The 23,168-nt window shown below is 38.6% G+C and overlaps 1 protein-coding gene across 8 annotated transcripts in view; it reads right to left on the bottom strand.

The window, feature by feature from the left end:
• Positions 1-23,168, bottom strand: part of MTDH (metadherin) — a 54,889-nt gene that overhangs the window by 22,929 nt on the left and 8,792 nt on the right. For all 8 annotated transcript variants that reach the window (XM_055431672.2, XM_055431673.2, XM_055431678.2 and 5 more), the window contains exons 2-4: positions 15,562-15,663; positions 1,991-2,075; positions 1,097-1,273 (exon numbers count right to left, since the gene is read on the bottom strand). In XM_055431672.2, coding sequence (XP_055287647.1) covers positions 1,097-1,273; positions 1,991-2,075; positions 15,562-15,663 — 364 coding nt within the window. The remainder of the gene's footprint in view (positions 1-1,096; positions 1,274-1,990; positions 2,076-15,561; positions 15,664-23,168) is intronic.

Raw genomic sequence — 23,168 nt, 5'->3', positions numbered from 1 at the left:
AACTGGGCTCTGTAATTGGATTCAACTTTGCCACCTCTCAACAATACCAGCTAGCTGCCTTTCAACAATCCTGGAAGCAAACACGTCAACTTAACAATTTTGCCAATATCTGGACCAGGATTTAGGAAATATGGCAAGAGGTGAGACCACATGTTATAACGAAGACACTACTGATATTTCTCTGACACTAGAAAGCATAATGATCACAATGTATCAAAAAATCAGCATGACACAGGACTGTGCTAGCAAGGAAGGCATGCACGAAACAGTGAAAAAGGGTCACCAACACAAACACTGTAGCAGGGCTCTCAGGTGACAGCGAAAACGGATAAGCAGAAATCAATGCTGCACCACAGCAATAAATTCCACCAAACCATGAAGTAAAAAGTAAAAGCTATCATGGCTAAGACATAGGTGTGAAGACAAGTGGGAAGTGCTGGCAATTAATGAAAAGGTAAAGGCAGAAAAGTCAGTGCTTTGAACAAAGCAAGATGAACAGCATCACTCTGTAGACTGATGTCTCCAGGGTAAAAATGATAACAATGTAAGAATTACTGAGAGGCCATCAGTATTGGATAGTTTGAACATCTGAAAACTTGGGAAGAGCATTAGCTCAATAATGTTTGCAGTTCAGGTCTAGCTTTATCAAACATCTACAGCATTCTCAAAGAGTTGAGGTGATAAGAAATTCAGATAGAACCCACGCTATCCAGAACATGCTTGTTTCATCTTGGAATGAAAGCACCCAACATGCAGAATGTTGACAAGTCATTTCATTTAATGAATGTCCACTGTAAGAAATGGGTCAAAGAGACATGGTCAAAGCAATACACTTGAGAAAAGAGCAGCAATCATTTTCTCATGTGACTCAAGGCAGAAAGGCAACTTTAGGTCATTCATTAGGCAGTATGGAACAAGTAACACTGCTGGTATCAGGTAAACCAATACGTGGTCCACAATGCTCTCACGAAGAAGGGTATATCAGCACAATGAGGTAAGCAGTTCAAAATAGCCAGATTTTGATATAATGATATTTTGTACATCTTATTAAAAGGAATTGGATTTGATGTATCACTCTTATGTTCCACTAATATACCTTTATTCTTCTTGGAACCAACAGGAAATGACGCAGTTGTAACTTGCTCGGTGGTAACTGTGATGGTATTTTCTATCCCAGGGATAGTTGAATCCAATGAACCAGAATCAGACTGCACCTTATCACGTTTACGCTGCTGTCGCTTCTCTCTGTGACTAATTTTAGTTTCCCAGGCTCCTGACATAGCCCCAGAAAAAAAAATGTTATTCAGTAGGGGGAAGACAAAAAGGTAACTTTTTGGGGAAAATAGGGTGGGGCACCTGAAATATCATGATAAATTGAGATATTGAAATAAAAACCAAGAGTGCTGATTACATTCATTTATCCTATGAATTTATTCTAATTGTGCTGTTTCAGGCAGCTAATTGCCATTATTTATTCTGATAATTTTGATCAGATCTGTCATCTATGGTTTAGAAAAAAATTGATATAAGTTATCTTGTATCATTTTTTATCTTGCTGGGTAGAACTAGTAGGGGAGTGTTATATATACTATGGGTTTATTAGGTGAGGACAATAAATGTCTTACTTAAAAATTTTGCACAGTCTTCTAGGGATGGTATATTTAAGAACAATGGGAAAAACCCAAGCCACACTTCTAGGAAACAAAGACAAAATGAATGGTTTTTAAATTGCTCCAGCTCAAGATATTGAGCTAGACCTTAAATTTCAAGGCAGTTCCCTTTAAGGACATAACTATTAGATCCTTAAATAAATTTAGGAGAAAAAGTGTCTCCTAATAATGTCACTGATGTGTACATTAAAATCTAGAGTTACTGAACAAAAGAGCTAGATAAAAGATTAAGCAAAACAAACACGGCTTTTATAAAATGCACCTTGGTTAAAAAAAAAAAATTAAAAACTTTTCTACAGTCCTTTCACTTGCTCAAGTACCTTCATCAACTTCCTTTCCATCATGGCGTGAACTGTTTTGCACTGCTTTAGCATCTGACTTCGATTTCTTCTTATTTTTCTTTGACTGAAAATAAAATAGAATGTTACTTAATATTTCATTATGTTTTTGAAAAGGTAGAAGTCAATAAAATACATAATGAAATGTATGATGCTGACAACCAAAAAAACTTAATGTTTGATTAAAAAACTTAACATATTAAATGGCAATAATAGTATGAGATTATCATTTATTCAGTTGTTACTATATGCTAAGTACTTTACACTTAATTCTTTATTCCTTAAAAAAAACAATCACTGGCGACAATACTATTCCCATTTTAGAGATGAGAAAACAAAGATTTAGAGATGTTCAATATTAAACAGGCTGTTCTGGGTCATATGAAGTTAATGGATTAGGAAATAGGTCTATCTGGCTCCAAAGTCTGTGCTCTTAGACATCATGTTATCCTACCCTAAATCATAAATAAGGTACTGTACCATGGTGTTTTTTCAGCACAATAAAATAAAAGGCTACTGTGAGTGGTCAGAAAGAAAATGATGTACTGATTACTGGTTTTTTGATTTCAAAAAACAGATTGCTGACATATTCTACGTATAACAGATTAATGAGTCAATTGCACAAAGCAGCTCATATTTGGTCAGTTTCAAAGCAGTGTGAAAATATCTAAGATTTGAATATGGTACATGTATAGTAATTCATTCAAGAAAAAACACCTACCTGCATACAAGATACGGACATTTTTAGAATGGCCTTTCAATTCCCTTCTGCTAATATTTTCTCCTTTCAAAAGCTTGCTAAAAATTTCACAAAGCCATGGTAAGTGTTTCCAGAAGAGAACTACCATTCATAAAATACAGATTTTATTTATACTTGTTAATTTATACTTGTTTATTTACTGAGATTGGCTATGTATGTACTATTGTACACTATGAAGTTTACAATGAAAAAGAATAGGGTAAGCAGTAAATGACAGTTTGAGTAGGCAATAAATGACAGCTAATTGCTTCTCTTATTAAGAAACTATTGACAAATAATTTCAAGTGACATCAGAATATATAAAAAACAATTACAATTTTTTCTTATATTCTCCACAGTTGATTTGCATGTTTCTTTACATGCTTCCATTATCATGAACATGTTTTAATGTACTGCTTTATTACATCTACCAAACCAGGCTCATATCCACTTAAAGAAAAAAAATTTGAGATACCATCTTTTCAAGTGCATAACTCAGTGGTTTCTGGTATCTTCGAATTTGCACAACTATCACTGCTATCTAACTCCAGAACATTGTCACTGTCCCCAAAAAGAAACCTGGCATCCATTAACACTCACTCCCCACCATCTTTTCCCCTCTGGTCCACTGACCTACCACTGATCTACTTTCTGTCTCTCTCATTCACTCTTAAGCAAAGATAAAACACAGGAAGTATCTATCAATGACAATCTAGAGCAAAGGTCAGCAACGGTTTTCTTTTTGCTCTGGCTGCATGGCTTGTGGGATCTTAGTTCTCCAGCCAGGAATTGAACCCTTGCCCTCAGCAGTAAAAGTGCAGTCTTATTCACTGGACTGACAGGGAATTTCCAGCAAACATTTTCTATAAAGGATCACACTGTAAATATTTTAGGCCTTGCAGGCCGTATGGTTATATATGTAGCAACCAAATAACCCTGCTGCTGTAGCATGAAAGGCAGTCACATACTACACAGAATAAAATGGGTGTGGCTGTGTTCTAGTAAGTTCTATTTATAAAAATAGGCATATCTGGCTGAATTTGTTGGCGGGGGTGGGGGTGGGGTGGCCCAGAGTTTGCTACCTCTTGGTCTAGCGGAGTACTGTCCAACAGAACCATACAAACCACAAACATGATTTAAAATTTTTAGCATATATTAAAAAGTTAAAATATGTAACACTAATTTTTATATTTCATCCAACACACTATCCAAAACAATATCATTTCAAAATGTAATCAATATTAAAAACTGTTAAGATGGGCTTCCCTGGTGGTTTAGCAGAATAGAATCCACCTGCCAATGTAAGAGATGCAGGTTAGATCCCTGGGTTGGGAAGATCCCCTGGAGAAGGAATGGCAACCCATGCCAGCATTCTTGCCTGGGGAATCTCATGGACAGAGGAGCCTGGCAGGCTAAAGTTCATGTCATCACAAAACAGTCAGACATGACTTAGCAACTGACAACAAATTAGTAAGATAGTATAAATAGCCATATGTGGCAAATGGCTACCATATTGGACAGTGTATACCTACAAAAACTAAGGTAAGTACCCCAACCTGTGGATAAAGAAACTGAGGCCATAGAGAGATTATATAAATTGCATAAGATATAGGGTTATTGAGTTCTGAAACTGAGACTAAAATCCAGTTCTGACTCCAGAGCCTGCCCTCACAAATCTTTCCTTTCTACCTCTCTACATTTAATGCCAAATAAAAATTCAATCAAATATTAGCTATGTGATTTGAGGCTGAATCACTCTAAACCCCTTTCCTCAATGGTCATATGGGACAAAATCTACTAACTTCACATAAGGTTCTTTTAAAGATTAAATAGGATGTGAAAGCAGACTGCTAACTACAAAGCACTATACATAAACTTTAACCTTCCTAACCCAGGGATCGAACCCAGGTCTCCCGCATTGCAGGTGGATTCTTTACCAGCTGAGCCACCAGGGAAGCCCTCAAAAAGGGAAGTTATTCAAAAAGGACAGAAATTGTATTCACATTGAAATATACTATGATTCATCATTAAAACAAGGTCTGCAGAAAAGCAAGGAAAATTATCTTGACTTGGGCTTCCATCTTGTTCGATTTCACTATTACTTTTAAAACTAACCTCACTTTAAAAGTAACCTCTCACTCAGATGAGACTTAATAACATATAAAATGCTTTAGAGTCATAGGTTCACAAATTGACTCAGCCATCCTAGTAAGGTGAATCTTTTACTTCTGATCAGCTCCACTACAGCTAACAGGTGAAGGAAAACTGAGAATATTAAGTTCTGCCTGTTACCCATAGTTCCCCCTCCCCCAACATTGTTGTAAGCTTCACCGTTGAGCTGGGTGAATTATTAAAGTAGCTTCTCTTGAATGGTATTCACACAAATCAAGATTTATTAAATACCTACCATGTGTCAGACATTGTTTCAAGAGCTCAATACATACAGCTAAATAAAACTTTCTACTAGTGGAAACTGTACTATAATAAACTAATATGAAAAACAGACATGTAAATGAGACATTAGGAGAAACTCATTTTTTTTTTTAGGAGAAACCCTTATCTTCAAGGGCTTCCTTGCCACTGCTCACTTCCCAACATTATTTATACCAGTCCAATTAATTTATATTCAGATTACCAAATCTGTACCATTTTCTACCATCTATAAAGTCTACCCTCCTTATATGACATATACAGCCTTCCACAAATTAATCTCGACTTTGTACTCTCTTATTCACATACATGTCATCATTCGGTTCCAACAGATCTGTCATCTCTAATACTCCTCTCTTTGCCCAAACTCTACTGACCATGAATTTTCTCTTTAGGGTGATTTTCTTTGTACTCTTTACCATGGATCCTCCTCCCCCACTGATGGCCAAATCCTAAAATGATGTTCACTATTTTTTCTTAACTCAGCTCAAGTTTTACCTCATCTGCTTTATCCCTGCCACTTTCCTGTCCCCTAATTAATTAATAACTTTTAATATTCTGAATAAAGGTGTGAATGACTAGCCATATATAAAACATGTAGCAAAGCTTAATTAAAAAAAAAAGTATAAATAGAAAGCCTAATATTTTCTTCCTTCATCCCAGTGGATACTTTTGGAGAGCTCAGTCTTTAAAAGCACATGCTAAAGTAGTTCTAAGATGATGCATAATTTGCTCTCAAATTCACAGAACTTAAATATGAGCTAGGAATCACACAGAAACACTTCCATAACTAAGCTCATCTTTCAGTCTTAACACAGACATTGCTAATATTAGACAATACCCAAATAAATGCTATTATTTATCAGAGGGGCAAAAGGTATATACCCTGACAGCAAAAGCAAATTTACTTAAATGGCTAACTGCTCTCTTAACAGATATTGCTGTTTTAAAGAACCGCAAAGTATAAAGAAAGGCAGAACAGTGCCCAGTTAATGCTAAAAAGATTAACTTAGGGAGTATAATCTAATATTTGTATTGCACCAAAACTATCATAAGAATACTAAACAAATTTTAAGTGAAATGATATTTTATTTTGCAATTAGCTATTTACACACAAGGTAAGTACCCAGGTTCTGAATGTAACCCTTATTCAATTTATCCTCTAAATTTGGGGAAATTGACTTAATATTTACAGCTCTATAATGATCTAAAGTCTCAGCTGGCAACGTTAGGAGTGATAAAGTAAATACAGCACAAAAAAGGGGAATTCGGAGTATTTTCTAAAGGCTAGAAATGGATACTAGTTTTGGTCTCCCAATTAACGGCTGGTACATGAGGTTTTTCATTAACTCATGGCAAAAACTGTTTCTTGAGATTTTTGTTCTGCTTCATTGTATCAAAATTTCTTTTTTGCAATAGTGACAGTGGTTTTAAAACTGTACTTGTACAATGTGGAACCTAGAAAAATGGCAGAGATGAACTTATTGGGAGAACAGAAATAGTCACAGACGTAGAGAACAAACATGGTTACCAAGGTGGGGGGAGTGGGACAAACTGGGAAACGGACTGACACACATGCACTACGATTAACTAATGAGAACCTACTGTTCAGCACAGGGAACCCTGCTCAACTATTTGTGGTGACCTAAACGGGAAGGAAATCAAAAAAGAGTGGATGCATGTATACATATAACTGATTCACTCTGCTATACAGCAGAAACTAACACAACATTGCAAAGCAAATATACGCCAATAAAAATTAATTTTTATTGGCGTATAGTTGCCGTCTATGGGGTCGCACAGAGTCGGACACGACTGAAGTGACTTAGCAGCAGCAGCAGCAGGGAACTAAGATCCTGCATGCCACGAGGCGAGGCCAAAAAAAAAAAAAAAAAGACATGTACTTGACAAAGTTAAAAGTTTTAATGCGAAATTTATTTTGAAAGTTTCAGCGACTGCCACTTCAAAAGTCTGAAAACCACTGCTTCAGGATCAATTTCATCTACTTTCTACCTAAACAAATATGGCAAGTCCCTAATTTTATACTGCTCAACGTTTTGTCACTATTTTCCTCACTTGTCTCAAACATACAGGCGAGCTGCACCTGGTTAAACAGCAAAGGATGAAATGAAAGGCCCAAAGGCAGATGAATTCCATTTCTCTACTCTATCTAAACTAGCATTTCTTAATCTAACTTAGTAACTTGATGACACAAAATCAAGATGAGATTATGAAAAATGTCAAATCTTTTTAAAAGTAGAGAGGCTGGCAACTGATTTCCCCCATTTTGGGGAGTAGGTGTTATTTAAACTAGATTCAGGATCACCCCATTCACTACTATCCTGATACTTTTAATGTAAGAGTAGAGCTGCAGGTGTCGGGAAGTGCACACAACTTGCACTTTAACTCTTCTCATCCTGGTTATTTTCTTTCACAGCATTTATACTTGCTTCTAGTTGTTTTCCCCATTAAACTTCATGAGGACAGTGACTCTTTTATCAACCCTTTTATCCCATTATATTGCTAGAGCCTACAATGCTGTATTTTGCACACAGAAGTGTTCCATTAATGTTCGGTTTATTAATGAAAGGGCCTAAAACTAGACTGAATTACATATAGCCCTATTTACCCAACCTTCACTACCCCCTCAAATAAAATCTGCGCTATTTGTATACTTGATTCACCAACCAAGCCATTAAAATTTGGCGTTAGCTCATAAGTTATGGTACACTGAATAAGCAGCATGGTTATCAAATTATAACCTTAAAAATTTATAAGAAACCTTTCTTAAGAACTTCTTTTATGGAGCCCTTAACTCTTTCCCAGATTTGGTTTTCACATTTCCAATTTTTTGTTGTTGTTCAGTCTTTCAGTTGTCCAACTCTTTGTGACGCCATGGACTGCAGTACACCAGGCTTCCCTGTCCTTCACTATATCTCGGAGTTTGCTTAAACTCATGTCCATTGAGTAAGTGATGCCGTCCACCCATCTAGTCCTCTGTCACCCCTTTCTCCTTCTGACACTTCCATGTTCTCCAGCATCAGAGTCTTTTCCAATGACTTGACTCTTTGCATCAGGTGGCCAAAGTTTTAGAGCTTCAGCTTCATCATCAGTCCTTCCATGAATATTCAGGACTGATCTCCTTCAGGATTGACTGGTTTGATCTTCCTGCAGTCCAAGGGACTTTCAGGAGTCTTCTCCAGCACCACAGTCTGAAAGCATCAATTCTTCAGCAACCAGCCTTTTTATTGTGCAGCTCTCACATCTGTACACGAATACTGGAAAAACCAAAGCTTTGATTATACAGACCTTTGTTGGCAAAGTAATGCCTCTGGCTTTTTAATATGTTGTCTCGGTTTGTCACTGCTTTTCTTCCAAGGAGCAAGCGATTCAGTCACTGTCCGCAGTGATCTTGGAGCCCAAGAAAATAAAGTCTGTCACTGTTTCCCCATCTATTTGCCATGAAGTGATGGTACCAGATGCCATGATCTTAGTTTTCTGAATGTCGAGTTTTAAGCCAGCTTTTTCACTCTCCGGTTTCACCTTTATTAAGAGGCTCTTTAGTTCCTCTTCACTTTCTGCCATAATGGTGGTGTCATCTGCATATCTGACGTTACTGATATTTCTCCTGGCAATCTTGATTCCAGCTTGTGATTCATCCTGCACAATAGCCTAAACTAATTCCACTTGGGCGATCCATTCTTGCTTCAATCTAAGCACTTTAAAAAACAAGTTCACTGTTTCACTTTTGAACCCCTTACCACTTCCTGCCAGACAGATCCACAGCATCATGGAAAAACAACGTGCTAATGCAGCAGTCCTGGTTCTAGTCTCAGTTCCACAATCTGTTAGGCATTCAGACTGAAAAGTCTAAAGGCAGAAATGAGGGTTCTCTTGGTTAACCCTAAAGAAGGCCTTGAAAATTAATTCCTTGGGTGGAACCCAAATCACAAAGCTATAGACTGTGGTACAAGGGAGCCTGGAAGGTCAAAGAGTCCAAGACCTAGAGAATCAGATGATATTAAAGCACTCCAGATAAAGAGACATTTTAATTAACCCAAAAGACTATATTAAGAGTTTAAAAAAGGGGTTCGGGGAAAAAAAAAAGAGACCAGACAGGCTTTGCAAACTATAAGACCTCTTTTGCACTCACTCAACTTTGCTGCTGTATTGCAAAAGCAGCTACAGACAATATATAAATGACTAGGTCTGTCTGTGTGCCAATAAAACTTTCAACAATAGGCAGAGAGCCTGATATGACCAGTTGGTCTTAGTTTGACAATCCCTGGTTTGAAACTACAGTTTCTAAGATGCATTATGGAAGATAAAACAAACGTATGTAAGTTCCCTGGGCATGTAGGTTTTTCTCTATTTTGCTAAGAGCTGCTACAGTTTATGCCTGTATAAAATCTATGCTGCCTCAGAATAATTTTGTCTTTGGTCTTCTAAACACTAATTACTCCTCACACGTCTTGGTCATAGGATAATCTTTTATAGTCTTAAAATGTGTTGAGAATATTGAAGAGCCTTTCTTTGTGTGGGTTGTATCCATTGATACCTACCATTATAAATTTAAACTAAGAATTTGTTTAGATATGAATTACCCTATTTCAAAGTATAATAAACTATATATTGTATAATTGTACCTATATAAACAACTTATTTTCCAAAACAAACATTTTAGTGAAAAGAATGTCATGTTTTACATTGTGCAAATATCTTTTGCATCTGGCTCCATTAAAAAAAAACAAACCCTGGATTTGCATATATGTTTTTGTGTTAATTTACTTTCATACGTTGTTTGATTGAAGCATATAAAAAATATGGCTATGTACATGCAGATATGTAACTGGAAGGAGTAGTTTTTCAGTAGTTTTCCAGAGAATAGTGCTATTGTAAAGCAATTAAGTATAACTGCTTTACAATGTTGTGTAATTGTGATATTCTTGATAGTACACCAAAGATTAGTAGTTGCAATGGGAGGACAGGGAAAACAGGGAGCGCACGTTTTCTTCTTGGGAAGAAGAAAATGTTTAAAGATTAGATTGTGGTCACAGCTGTACAACTCTAAATACACTAAAACTGTACACACGAAAGAGGTAAGTCGTATCAGAATAAAGCTGTTTAACAAAAAAGAATGAAAACCAATGTGTCTGGAGCTTAGAGAAGATAAGTAGGAAAAGACTTGAGCTACAGTGCCTTTGATTATGTTCAAGATTGTAGAACAAGAACAATGAGAAGTCATGAAGGAGTTTAAATAGAAGGAAAAAATATTACATCAAAACTTGTCAAATGTAACTTCTTAAAAACCGTTGCAATGTTGAAGTTGAAACTTCGTCAATAAGCTTTCTATACTACATTAAAATCCACTGATCTTGCACTTAAATGAATCTTTTATACTTGTCTAATTTTAGAACATAGTTATACTAAGCAGAGCATATACATCTCTCAAAAGGTTAAAAAGCATTCCATTATACACAATATTTAAAAAAAAATTGTTAACATCACCACTGATCTCATCATAAATTCATTAAGTACTGGGATGTTGTCAAGCTCATGGCGGTAGACATTTTCCAAATTTCTAATTTCACTTGGAAACAAAGCACTGTTCAACAACAGTATCAGTTGTTTTCCTTGAAGTATCCTGACTATTTTTGAGAAAAGTCTACAAATACCCAAGTCTAAATAACCATGGCCTGTCTACTACTTGTTCTCTCAGGTAAAAATGGAGCAACAAGAAGTAAGTGGCTAGTCCAGCCTGCAACTCAGTTGCACTGGTGTTTTTCCTCAAGACAACCACTGTTTTTCAGTACACGGCATACTTTACGCATACTTCCCATTTCATTGTTCAGTTCAGTTCAGTCGCTCAGTCGTGAGCCACGTATTCAGAGGTCAAGATTTAATAAAATTAATTATCAATTTTACAGATTCATCAAGGATACTTTTTAAGTGGAACAAGCTTTTTTTTTTAAACTGTAAGTAGACTACTGTAAAGAATTCAACTACTGTTAGTCTGGTGTCACTGACTTTATTTGTACTACAGAGTCAACAGTTTTGCTCACTGTTGCTTTCGGACCATTAATGTAAGTATTAGAGTAAAAAAGACAATGTCTCAATTATTAGGAAAACAGTTTGTCTTCTGGGACCCAAAAAAGATCCTTGGAACCTCTGTCCAGGGGTCCATGGACCACACTTTGAGAACTGCTATCTCAGAGAAATTGAGAGACCATTCCTTACATTCCTATGTGATCCTAGGAAATTCATTAAACTCTTTTCAGTTAGCTGTATTTTTAAAAAATGTATAATACCCTCCTCCCCAGAGTTGTACATCAGGATTAAGAGACATGGAAATACTTTGTACATTGTGTACATCACAAAATGTAAGAAGCTGTTAATACTTTTAATGAATATTTCAGTAGGACAATCACTGACTTTGTTCTCAACAACCTGATGGTGACTAAATATTATACATTTCTGCGTTTGTTTTTTTTCTTACTAACCATCTTTATACTTCTATCTTAATTCAGGCCTTTACAATCATGGATGCAATGCTGATTCGTTCATTATAAATATTGCTGAACATATCTAAGTTTTCATCACACCCCACCCCACCCTGACCTGTCAAACCTGACTGGCCTTTCCCTTGAGTATGTCTAAACATATTCTTTTGTTTCAAATGAACAATGACTTGTGTCTCTCCTTTGCCAAAACTGGCCCCCCACTTCTACTTACTGAAATACCATCCCCATCCTCAACAGCCCAATTAAGTCAATCTTTTCTGGCTACCCAAATAGGATAATCTTTCTTCTCTGGATACCTGGCACTCAAGGCCTTACCTGATACCTTCCCTTATGTCTGCCTTTCCTTAACAAGGCTGTGATCTCTCTGAAGGTAAGTACATCTTCTATTTTTCTTTACTCCCTTTTAGCATCTAGTAGCACAATACATTCAGCCTGGCTAACGGACCAATGTATATTCTATTAGACACCAGCATCAATGAAGCACTGACCTTCAAGCACTTTTGGGTCAAGCACTGACCCAAATGAAAACCCGGTGGCTTAACTTGGTTTATACACTCAAGATCTATAGTTCGTCTTATCTGCTTTTTAGACAAAGTTTTATCTATAAGGCTTACTCAAGTGATGGACTTCCCTGGTGGCTCAGTGGTAAAGAATACACGTGCCAATGCAGGAAGATGCAGGTTTGAACCCTGGGTCAGGAAGATCCCCTGGAGAAGAAAATGTCAACCTACTCCAGTATTCTTGGCTGGGAAGTCCCATGGACAGAGAGCCTGGCAGGTGACAGTTCACGGGTTCAAGAGTTGGACATGCCTCAGTGACTAAGCAACAACAGCAAACAAGTGACAAGACAAGGTATTCAGTATCACTGCAGAGTCCAACTGCTTTATGGGCAAACTGTATTTCTCAAACTGCCTAAGGTGTGGGTCTGAGACAAAAACAAATATATAATAATATATATTAAGGTACATAACAGATCTAAAATATTTATAAAAAAAGACAATAAGAAGTCTGAAAAAAATACCACATATTTAAAACACATAAAAGCACGCAGCACAAAAAATTAAATGAAAAGAGAGCTGGACTGAACCAAGTTAAAAAGGATAAATTTAAGATGCAAGATGGAAAAAAGAAACACCAGCCATGGGTTTTAGCATTTATTATTAAGCAAAAAGTCAAATCAAATAGGCAACTAACCAAAGGCAGAAGCCTCGCACTGAGAAGGCAACAGTGGACAAAAGGAGGTGGTCTGTCAAGTGATCACAAAGTGCATGGGCTTTGGCATCAGAATGAGCTGGGTTCAATTCCTAGTTCAGAAACTATTAATATACATGAAATTAAGAGAAGTCACAAAACCCCTCTATACTTCAGAGCCCTTATCTGCAAATGGGGCTAATATTATTTGCCTGGAAGAGTTTTTGAAAGGATTAGAAATAACACAAAGCAGTAAAAAGCAGAAACTTTGGAGTCAAGATGGGTCTCGGTTAGAAGTGACTGTACTTGTAATAGCTTAGGTAACTTAAGCCTCAGGTTTCTTATTTTTAAGATAGGTATAATATTACCTCCTTAGTGTTCTTATCACTAAGGACTATAATTATCCTTATAATTAAAGTAACATGTATAAATATTCTAGAAATTCTTAAAAGTACACTCAGTGAGTGTTCAATAAATTGTTCCTACTATATGAGTAAATACATTTACCTCATCTTGCACAGTGCCTGCCACATTATAGATACTTAACGAATGTCAACTATTACAATTATTTTCTAACATAAGAGATTTCAGAATGATTTTAATCATCCTGTGGTTTTACATCCTGATACATACAACCTACATATGATTAATCAGAGACAAATGGTAGCTGATAAATTATTCCAACTACAGGTTTTTTGGGATAATTCATGGAGTAGAAGCAGGAGTTAAGTATAAAATGATCACTAGTAGAGAGAAAGCCCAGGAATAAGGAAACATTAGATGCAAGAAGTATAAACCTATATTAAACATATAAACTATTCACAGTGTAAATTCACAATTCCTAAACTGTATGCTTATTTGTTAATACAAGTAATTTTCTATTTATTTTACTGCCAGAGGACAAGTCAGGCATATATTTGATTCTTTCCCACAACCATCCTTCATTTTAAGCTATCCTGCTGCTGCTGCTGCTGCTGCTGAGTCACTTCAGTCGTGTCCGACTCCGTGTGACCCCTTAGACGGAAGCCCACCAGGCTCCCCCGTCCCTGGGATTCTCCAGGCAAGAACACTGGAGTGGGTTGCCATTTCCTTCTCCAATGTGTGAAAGTGAAAAGTGAAAGTGAAGTCGCTCAGTCGTGTCCGACCCATAGCGATGCCATGGACTGCAGCCTACCAGGCTCCTCCATCCATGGGATTTTCTAGGCAAGAGTACTGGAGTGGCTTGCCATTGCTATCCTACCTGCAGTTATCTTGGCCCTAGACCAATTTCACTGGATTACAGGGACAGAATTGCTCTCACCAGTTCTTCAGTGTTACTTTGAAATTACAAGCACTAAGAAACTGTATCAACCACTTCATACCACGATTCTACGGGGCAGGAGCTGCAGTACCTTGGTTTCTGGAAACTACTTACCTACCTGTGGCTGTTCTTTGATTTGCTTTCCCCTAAAAAGGAGTTATGTACGCACAGGGTTAAAAAAAGAAAGAAAAAAAGAAAAGCGTGTGCATGTGTGTGCAATTTTTTTTTTTTTTAATTTTCAAGAAGTTTGGTAATAATAAGGGAGTGCCTAGAGGAGACAGCTGGAGAATGCAATGGCAACCCACTCCAGTATTCTTGCCTGGAAAATCCCCTGGACAGAGGAGCCTGGTGGGCTGCAGTCCGTGGGGTTGCTAAGAGTCGGACAAGACTGAGCTACTTCACTTTCACTTTTCACTTTCATGCACTGGAGAGGGAGGTGGCAACCCACTCCCGTGTTCTTGCCTGGAGAATCCCAGGGATGGGGGAGCCTGGTGGGCTGCCATCTATGGGGTCGCACAGAGTCAGACACAACTGAAGCGACTTAGCAGCAGCAGAGGAGACAACAGCTTCTATTATGGTAGCCCTCATATTATAAGAAATTTGCAAAAGTTGGCACACAAGTTCATCTCTTTTGTTGCTGTGCCACTGGTCATGTATGCAGTTTTTAATATACCAAAAGGAATTAAATAAGAAGTCTCTTGCCCACAGCAGGAGGTACCACTGTTAAGTTTCTTGCACATTTTGCCTACTTACAAGCTAAATTAAGTCAAATAAAAATGGATCAGTTCTAACACTGGCAACTAGAAAATGAATAAAATCCCAGGAATGTATCATTTATGGGGTATACACCGTCTTATTTGAAAATGTAACAGTGCACACCCAAACCTTTTAATAATGACCTGAGTATACAACATTTTCCTTTCTTAAACAAAGTCAAATTGTCTAGTAAACTGATGATTATGCTGCTATCACAAAAGAAATCTACTTTAACACTACAATAGGACAATTTTGTCAAGCTTTTTAATGTCAGATGTGCACTTTTAGCAAAGGTAACATCATCTTGTTTTCCCGTAAGAAATATGTAACATATCTGGAACCTTATTCATATAAAATATGTTCAAGTCATGAATAAATTGTCTTTGGCAGAATGAATACATAATAATGCCACAGCAATGTTTAGAAACACATAGTGATACATCCTTCCTTAAAAAACACACAACTTACTTAAACCTTCACTATCTATCCATCCACTACGATAAACTCACATTTTTACTTTTCCTTAAATGGGGGGTGTGTGTGTGTATGTGACATTTTGTATGTCACTCTCTTTATTAACAGCCTTGCATATAATTTCATAGGCTCCCAAACTTACCTTTTCATTTTTCTTGTCTGTCTCTATTGGCTGCTTTGCTGTTACACTTCGAGGAGTTCGGACAACTTCTTCCTCAGCCACTTCAATGGTCCGTCCATTTGGCTGCACAGCAACAAAAATGGATTCTGTTATCAAACTGCCTGGCAGATCAAACCAGAGATCTATACTCAGGAAACAGAATCAATGATCAAATTATACCCCCAACCCAAATTAAAAAGACTTTTGTACAGCTGTGTCATCCAAGACTTGTCAGACTACCATTTCTAGGAACTGGTAGTGTAAAAAAGAATGAACTTATAAGCAAAACTTGTACCACAAACTTATATTGTGATTTCACCTAGGCATCAGGACCTCCAACAAAAAATAATGGAATGGAAACAAGAACTAAATTGTACTTGCACTCTGACCACCAACTGGCTGTGTACGTGGAGTATTTAATTATCTTTGAGTATTATTTCTACATCTGTAAAAAGTCCACGAACGTCTTTGGTAAAGGGCCAAACAGAAAACATTTTAGGCTTTATGAGCCGTGTAGTCTCTGTTACAACACAAAACTCTGCTAGCACAAAAACAGCCAGAGATGATACAGAAACGAATGAGTGTGCCTGTGTTCCAAAGAATTTTACAAACATAGGTGGAGGGCCATATTTGGTCCATGGACCATAGTTCATTGGTCCTTGTATTAGATAATCTCTAATGTCCCCTGTAATCCTACAATCTAATGGCTGTACTATTCCAGGATTTAGAAGCTTTACTAACCCAATGCCACCGTTTAAAAAGGCTATCTCAGCTTTCCCAACATCTCTAAAACAAAATGATAGCACTCAGAGATTTTCATGAGTAGAATGAAGTCTGTGAACACCAATTCTAGCTTTTAATCAGAATCACTGTTTTTTTTTAATTAAGCATTTCTGAGCCCCATTGCCAGAAATGTACTTAGATTCAGGACCCTGAAGAAAAGGACCAGGAATCTGTATTCTAATCTCTTCTTTCTGGATCTTATTACTTCTTTTCACTTGCCCATTCTTCTCATATTCAACACAATAAGTTAATAATCAATATACTAGTTTCAATTGCTTTATTCCCAGTTCTTGCGGAACAAACTTTCATCAATTACTTATTATAGCACAGCTATAGTCAAGAAAACAATATGAGCGTGCAAAGGTTTTCTAATGTGACATTACCTACATTTGTGCTAAATTATCAGGGATATGCAGTTGGAAAAAAGAGACAAGATTTATAGCAGAAAAATCAAAACAAAAACTGTCTTTTACTTGATTAAATTCCTAGTTAATCCAAACTTAATCTGCTGAATTTTGAGCAACTTGTTAAAGTCAGACGGCTAATGCTGAAACCAGGTGTCCTTACTCTTGGTCTGTGCTGTTCTGCTACTTTCATGCTATCCCTTCTCGTTTCTCTGCTTATGTATATTGGGGGGCAGGGATGAGGTGGGGTGGAGGAGACAGTGCACAGAGAATGGTCAGAAACCCTAGAAAGGGATTTGGACTTACAGCCATATCCACATCAGGAATACAAAACTTCTACTTAATTCTATCGATACTTTCCAGTGTCACCACCTTACCTGTCAATTCTCACATGCCATTTATTTTGGACCATCCTCATGTTTTCTGGGGTCATCCTCACCTTTCTATGTAAGCTTTACTCCACCTGAACAGTCTCACAGCTTCCAAGTCCACACAGTTCCCCATCTCTCTACTTGGCAGCTCACAAGCCTCATAATCCGTGAAGCTTCATTTAACTAATCCTTTCAGGAAACTATCATAGTCACTTACAAATACTTCCATTTTACTCATGTAAATGACTAAACTGAGTCATTTTATACACTGGGCCTCCTTGGTAACTCAGTGGTCAAGAACCCACCTGCCAGTGCAGGAGACAGGTTCAACCCCTGGGTTGGGAAGATCCCCTGAAGAAGGAAATAGCAACCCACTCCAGTATTCTTGCCTGGGAAATCCCATGGACGGAGGAGCCTGGCAGGAAACAAGTCCATGGGGTCGCAAAAAGAGCTGGACACGACTTAGGGACTAAGCAATAACAAAAATTTATATACTAACTGTAAAAAGGTGAAATTAAATGGTTAAAAACTATGTTAAGAAACCACCAAAAAGTTGAAAGAAATTTCTTTGAGACAACTGTAAACACGTTGACTGCTGCTGCTAATAAGTCGCTTCAGTTGTGTCCGACTCTGTGCGACCCCATAGATGGCAGCCCACCAGGCTCCCCCGTCCCTGGGATTCTCCAGGTAAGAACACTGGAGTGGGCTGCCATTTCCTTCTCCAATGCATGAAAGGAAAAGTGAAAGTGAAGTCGCTCAGTCGTGTCGGACTCTCAGCGACCCCATGGACTGCAGCCTACCAGGCTCCTCCGCCTATGGGATTCTCCAGGCAAAAGTACTGGAGTGGGGTGCCATTGCCTTCTCCGAACATGTTGACAGAGCCTCCCAAATCAGAGACGAAGCCATCTTTCCTTCTGAACAGTCAGAAGTCCTCAATCAGTGATCAGGAACACTCAGTTTCCGTTTCATAGGCTTTCAGTGATCAGCAAGCCAAAGGTGGTCCCATGCTCCAACCCCTGCTGATTTTCCTTCCTTCTCTGCAACATCGACTTGTGTAGTGGCTAGAACTGCAGCTGATCCCTCTGCTCTATGCAGATTTCCCAATTTTCCACTATATCTTGGACTTTATATAGGTCTCATAATTATTGGGTCTCCGTAAGTCATCAACAACTTCCTGCAAATGCCTGATATCATGAAATACTGATAAAAAACCTCCTCTCCTAAAGAAAAAGTCAACAGCAGGAAGAAAGGATACACTATCGTGGTTGTGCCCCTCCTACCCACCACCAATAGCACTAATCTGGTCTCCTATTCTGCTACCACTGGTCAAGAAGGCCTTGTCCTGGAAAAGCATTGTTGTTCAGCTGCCCAGTCGTGTTTGACTCTGCGACCCCATGGACTGCAGCACGCCAGGCCTCTCTGTCCCTCACCATCTCCCAGAGTTTGCCAAGTTCATGTCCAATGTATCAGTGATGCCATCCAGCCATCTCATCCTCTGACGCCCTCTTCTCCTTCTGTCCTCAATCACTGCCAGCATCAGGGACTTTGCCAATGAATTAGCTATTCACATCAGATGACCAAAACACTGGAATTTCAAATTCAGCATGAGTCCTTCCAATGAGTATTCAGGGTTGATTTCCCATAAGATTGACTGGTTTGATGTTCCTGCTGTCCAAGAGACTCTCAGGAGTCTCTGCCAGCACCACAGGACATCAATTCTCTGGTGCTCTGCCTTCTTTATGGTCCAGCTCTCACAACTGTATGTGACTGCTGGGAAGACTATAGCCTTGACTATATTGACCTTTGTCAGCAGAGTAACGTCTCTGCTTTTCAACACACTGTCTAGGTTTGCCATAGCTTTCCTGCCAAGAAGCAAACATCTTCTGATTTCATGGCTGCAGTCACCATCCACAGTGATTATTTAGAGCCCAAGAAGAGGAAATCTGTTACTACTTCCGCCTTTTCCCCTTCTATTTGCCATGAAGTAATGGGGTCAGATGCCACGATCTTAGTTTTTTTTTAATAATTAGTTTTAAGCTGGCTCTTTCACTCACCTCTTTCACCCTCATCACGAGGCTCTTTAGTTCCTCTTTGCTTTCTGCCGTTAGAGTGATATCATCTGCGTATCTGAGGTTGTTGACGTTTCTCCCGCCTGTCTTGAGTCCAGCTTGTAGCTCATCCAGCCCGGCATTTCTCATGACACACTCGGCGTATAGGTTAAACAGACAGGGTGACAGCAGACAGCCCGGTGGCACTCCTTTCTCAATCTTGAACCAATCAGTTGTTCCATACAGGGTTCTAACCGTTGCTTCTTGACCCGCACACAGGTTTCTCAGGAGACGGGTAAGATGGTCTGGTATTTCCATCTCTTTAAGAGCTTTTCACAGTTTATTATGATCCATGCAGTCAAAGGCTTTGGCGTAGTCTATGTTTTTCTGGAATTCCCTTGTTTTTCTCTATAATTTAGTGAATGTTGGCAATTGGATCTCTGGTTTGTCTTCCTTTTCTAAACCGAGCTTGGACATCTGGAAGTTCCTGGATGGCAAAATGCTGAGCCTAGTATGTAAGATTTTAAGCATGACCTTACCAGTATGGGAGATGAGTATAACTGTCTGCTGGCTAGCACATTCTTTAGAGCTGCTCTTCTTTGGAACTGGGATGAGGATTGACCTTTTCTGGTCCTGCGGCTACTGCTGGGTCTTCCAGATTTGTTGACAAATTGAAGGCAACACCTTGATGGCATCATCCTTTAGAGTTCTACTGCAATTCTGTCACATCCACTAGCTTTATTAACAGCAGTGCTTAATGCCCACTTGACTTAGCTGTCCAGAATGTCTGGCTCTGGGTGGCTGACCACACCATCATAGTAATCCAGAAAAGCACTGCTGCTGCTGCTGCTAAGTCGCTTTAGTCGTGTCCGACTCTGTGCGACCCCATAGACGGCAGCCCACCAGGCTCCCCCGTCCCTGGGATTCTCCAGGCAAGAACACTGGAGTGGGTCGCCATTTCCTTCTCCCAGAAAAGCATTAACCACATTTAAATTAGTAAATCCCTAAATGGAAGCATGAAGGCTTCCCTAGTGGCTCAGTGATAAAGAATCCACCTGCCAATGCAGAAGACAGGTTTGATCCTGGGTCAGGAAGATTCCCTGGAGAAGGAAATGGCAATCCACTCCAGTCTTCTTGCCTGGGAAATTCCATGGACAGAGGAGCCTGGTGGGCTACAGTCCATGGGGTCACAAAAGAGACGGACACAACTTAGCAACTAAACAACAACAACAAATAAAAATGTATTATGTAGATCTGCTCACATGAAAAGAACTAATCACAAACTAACACTTCAAATCCAATATTACTTCCACGCTCAGTTTTACATGAAAGTATTTTCTCTGGTCATGGAGCCTTAATGTATGCAGTGTCACTTCTACAGATTAGAATTACACGAGCTTTTCTCTGTGCCCCAGTTTAAAATTCTCTGGAAAATTTTGAGGTGTTTCCCTCTAGGGTCAATCAAAGTTAATTTTATATATAGCAGGCAAACTATACTTTAAATTAGACCACTCCAAAATATCCTTCAAATTTGGTAAAAATCAACGAGTAACAGAAAAATAAAATTTCTTATGTAGATAAACTTGTAGACAATGTCATGTCAACCTTAATACACTTCCTCAGCTCCCAGCCCAGATCTTTCTTAAAAATACAATCGCAAAAGAATGTGTGTGTGTGTCTTGGTAGGGTGATAATGCAGAATGAAAACACCCAGCTGACAATCAGGAAAATAAAAGGGAGGAGGGGGCCACACAGCAGGGGAGAAGGATCTTATTTAATAACTATGATTTCAAGGAGATAAAATTCTTCATGTTCGTTTCCAATTTATTAATTTCATACAATTCTTTACACACTGAGTACTTTTTAGTACGAGGCACTGGGCTAGGGGCCTCAGGGACACGGACAAACGAAAAGAAATCTGCCCTCTGGGAGTCTTAAAGTTCAGAATAAAAAGGTATGCTTAATATTAGACTTCTACTCCATTTGAGTGACCTTTACATATGTTAAACCAATTCTAAATTTCAAAAGAACCTATGGCTGGGACTTCCCTGGTGGTCCAATGGTTAAGAATCAGTCTTGTAACGCAGGGGACTTGGTTTCAACCCCTGGTCAGGAAGCTAAGCTCCAATGTGCAGCTAAACAACTGATTCCTTGTGCTGTAAAACTAGAGAGCCTGCGTGCCACAACTACTAAGCCCCCGGGCCACAACCAGACAGTCCATGTTCAGCAACAAAGGATCCCGCGTGACCCAGAGCTGACGCAGCTAAATAAATACATGAATATTGTTTAAAAAGAATCTAAAGCTACAGTAAGCATATATAAGGTTTAACATTAGACACTCCTATTTTCACTTAATTATGTAAACTTTTACTTTTAGTCACAAAATGTAAAACCCATGACTTCAAATTACTTGGAAACTTCTTAGGTTTCAAAACTAAAAGGGTAGTCGACTAACTACCAAAAAAAGTGAAATATGAAAAGACTATGGGGTTTGGAGTGGACAACCTGGGATTAAGGTCCAACTTCTATATTTAATCACTGTGATTTTAAACATTTTCCTTGACTTAATCCTGAACTTCATCATCTGTAAATATGAAGAAAATATGTAACTTGTCTTTATACGTTTCTTGCTAAAGTAAATGAGAGAACATGTGAAAGCATACTTTACATGTTTAAGAAACAGTTCCTTTCCTTAAATATCCTTTCCTCTCCCAAGCTATGAAGGCCCATATCCTCATCCTATGTTGCAGCATTCAAGTTATTTTTCATATTAGCAAGCTCAAAATGAATGCTAAGTCCTGGTGGTCAAGAGCCTTACAAAACTGTACATGTATCCAATGGGCCCAAAGCTGCAGACACAAACTCTTTTGGGAAGTTAACAGAATACAAATGATGAGTAAACATAGCCTCTCACAGGCTAGAAATAGTCCAGGCTTGCTCGAGAGACATGTCGTACTATCTTTTTTCTTAAAAAGCTGCTTATAGTCTGTATTCTAAAAAAGATTACACAATATTCACTCGTGTTCATTCACTCAATATCCATTAAATGAACCCAGTAGAGTAATAAGCAGGGCTCTTAAAGCCTTGAAACAAGACAAATGAGGCACAATCCCTGTCCTCATAAAGCTTAGACCCCAGCAAAGGAAGACAGTATAGCTCAGAAAAAAACACCAGACAAAAGGTATACTCTGCCCTGGCTCACCTCCCATCCCTGGCCTCTAAAAGGAGAACAGTGTGTGTCATGAAGGCAAGCTGAAATCACGGTTGAATCCCCAATGTCTATCACCCTGGACAAGTTACTACTTCGCTGTAGTCTCAATTTGCTTAGCAAGAAATTATACTTTGCAAACTGGGAAGCACAAGTCTACATAGTATGTCCATGATTAAAAAAAAAAAAAGCAAGACATCATGGAAATTCAACAGATAACATCTTTAGCTGACAGGCCTAGAAACTTCCAAGTATTTGCCATGTCCTGTCACTTCATGGCAAACAGATGGGGAAACAATGGAAACAGCGACAGGCTATTTTTTGGGGCTCCAAAATCACTGCAGATGGTGACTGCAGCCATGAAATTTAAAGACGTTTGCTCCTTGGAAGAAAAGCTATGACAAACCTAGACACCATATTAAAAAGCAGAGACATTACTTTGCCGACAAAGGTCTGTATAGTCAAAGCCATGGTTTTTCCAGCAGTCATGTATGGATGTGAGAGTTGGACCATAAAGAAGGCCGAGGGTAGAAGAATTGATACTTGTGAACTGTGGTGTTGGAGAAGACTCTCGAGGGTCCCCTGGACTGCAAGGAGATCAAACCAATCAATCCTAAAGGAAATAAATCCTGAATATTCATTGGAAGGACTGATGCTGAAGCTTCAATTCTTTGGCCACCTGATGTGAAGAGCTGACACCTTGGAAAAGACCCAGATGCTAGGAAAGACTGAAGGTGGGAGGAGAAGGGGACGACAGAGGATGAGATGGTTGGAT

This window comes from Moschus berezovskii, chromosome 16 (assembly GCF_049115385.1).
Source record: "Moschus berezovskii isolate FMDL1 chromosome 16, NW_MosBer_1.0, whole genome shotgun sequence".
Lineage (NCBI taxonomy): Eukaryota > Metazoa > Chordata > Mammalia > Artiodactyla > Moschidae > Moschus > Moschus berezovskii.
Note: the sequence above shows the minus strand (reverse complement) of the source record. Positions and strands in the feature narration are given on the sequence as shown.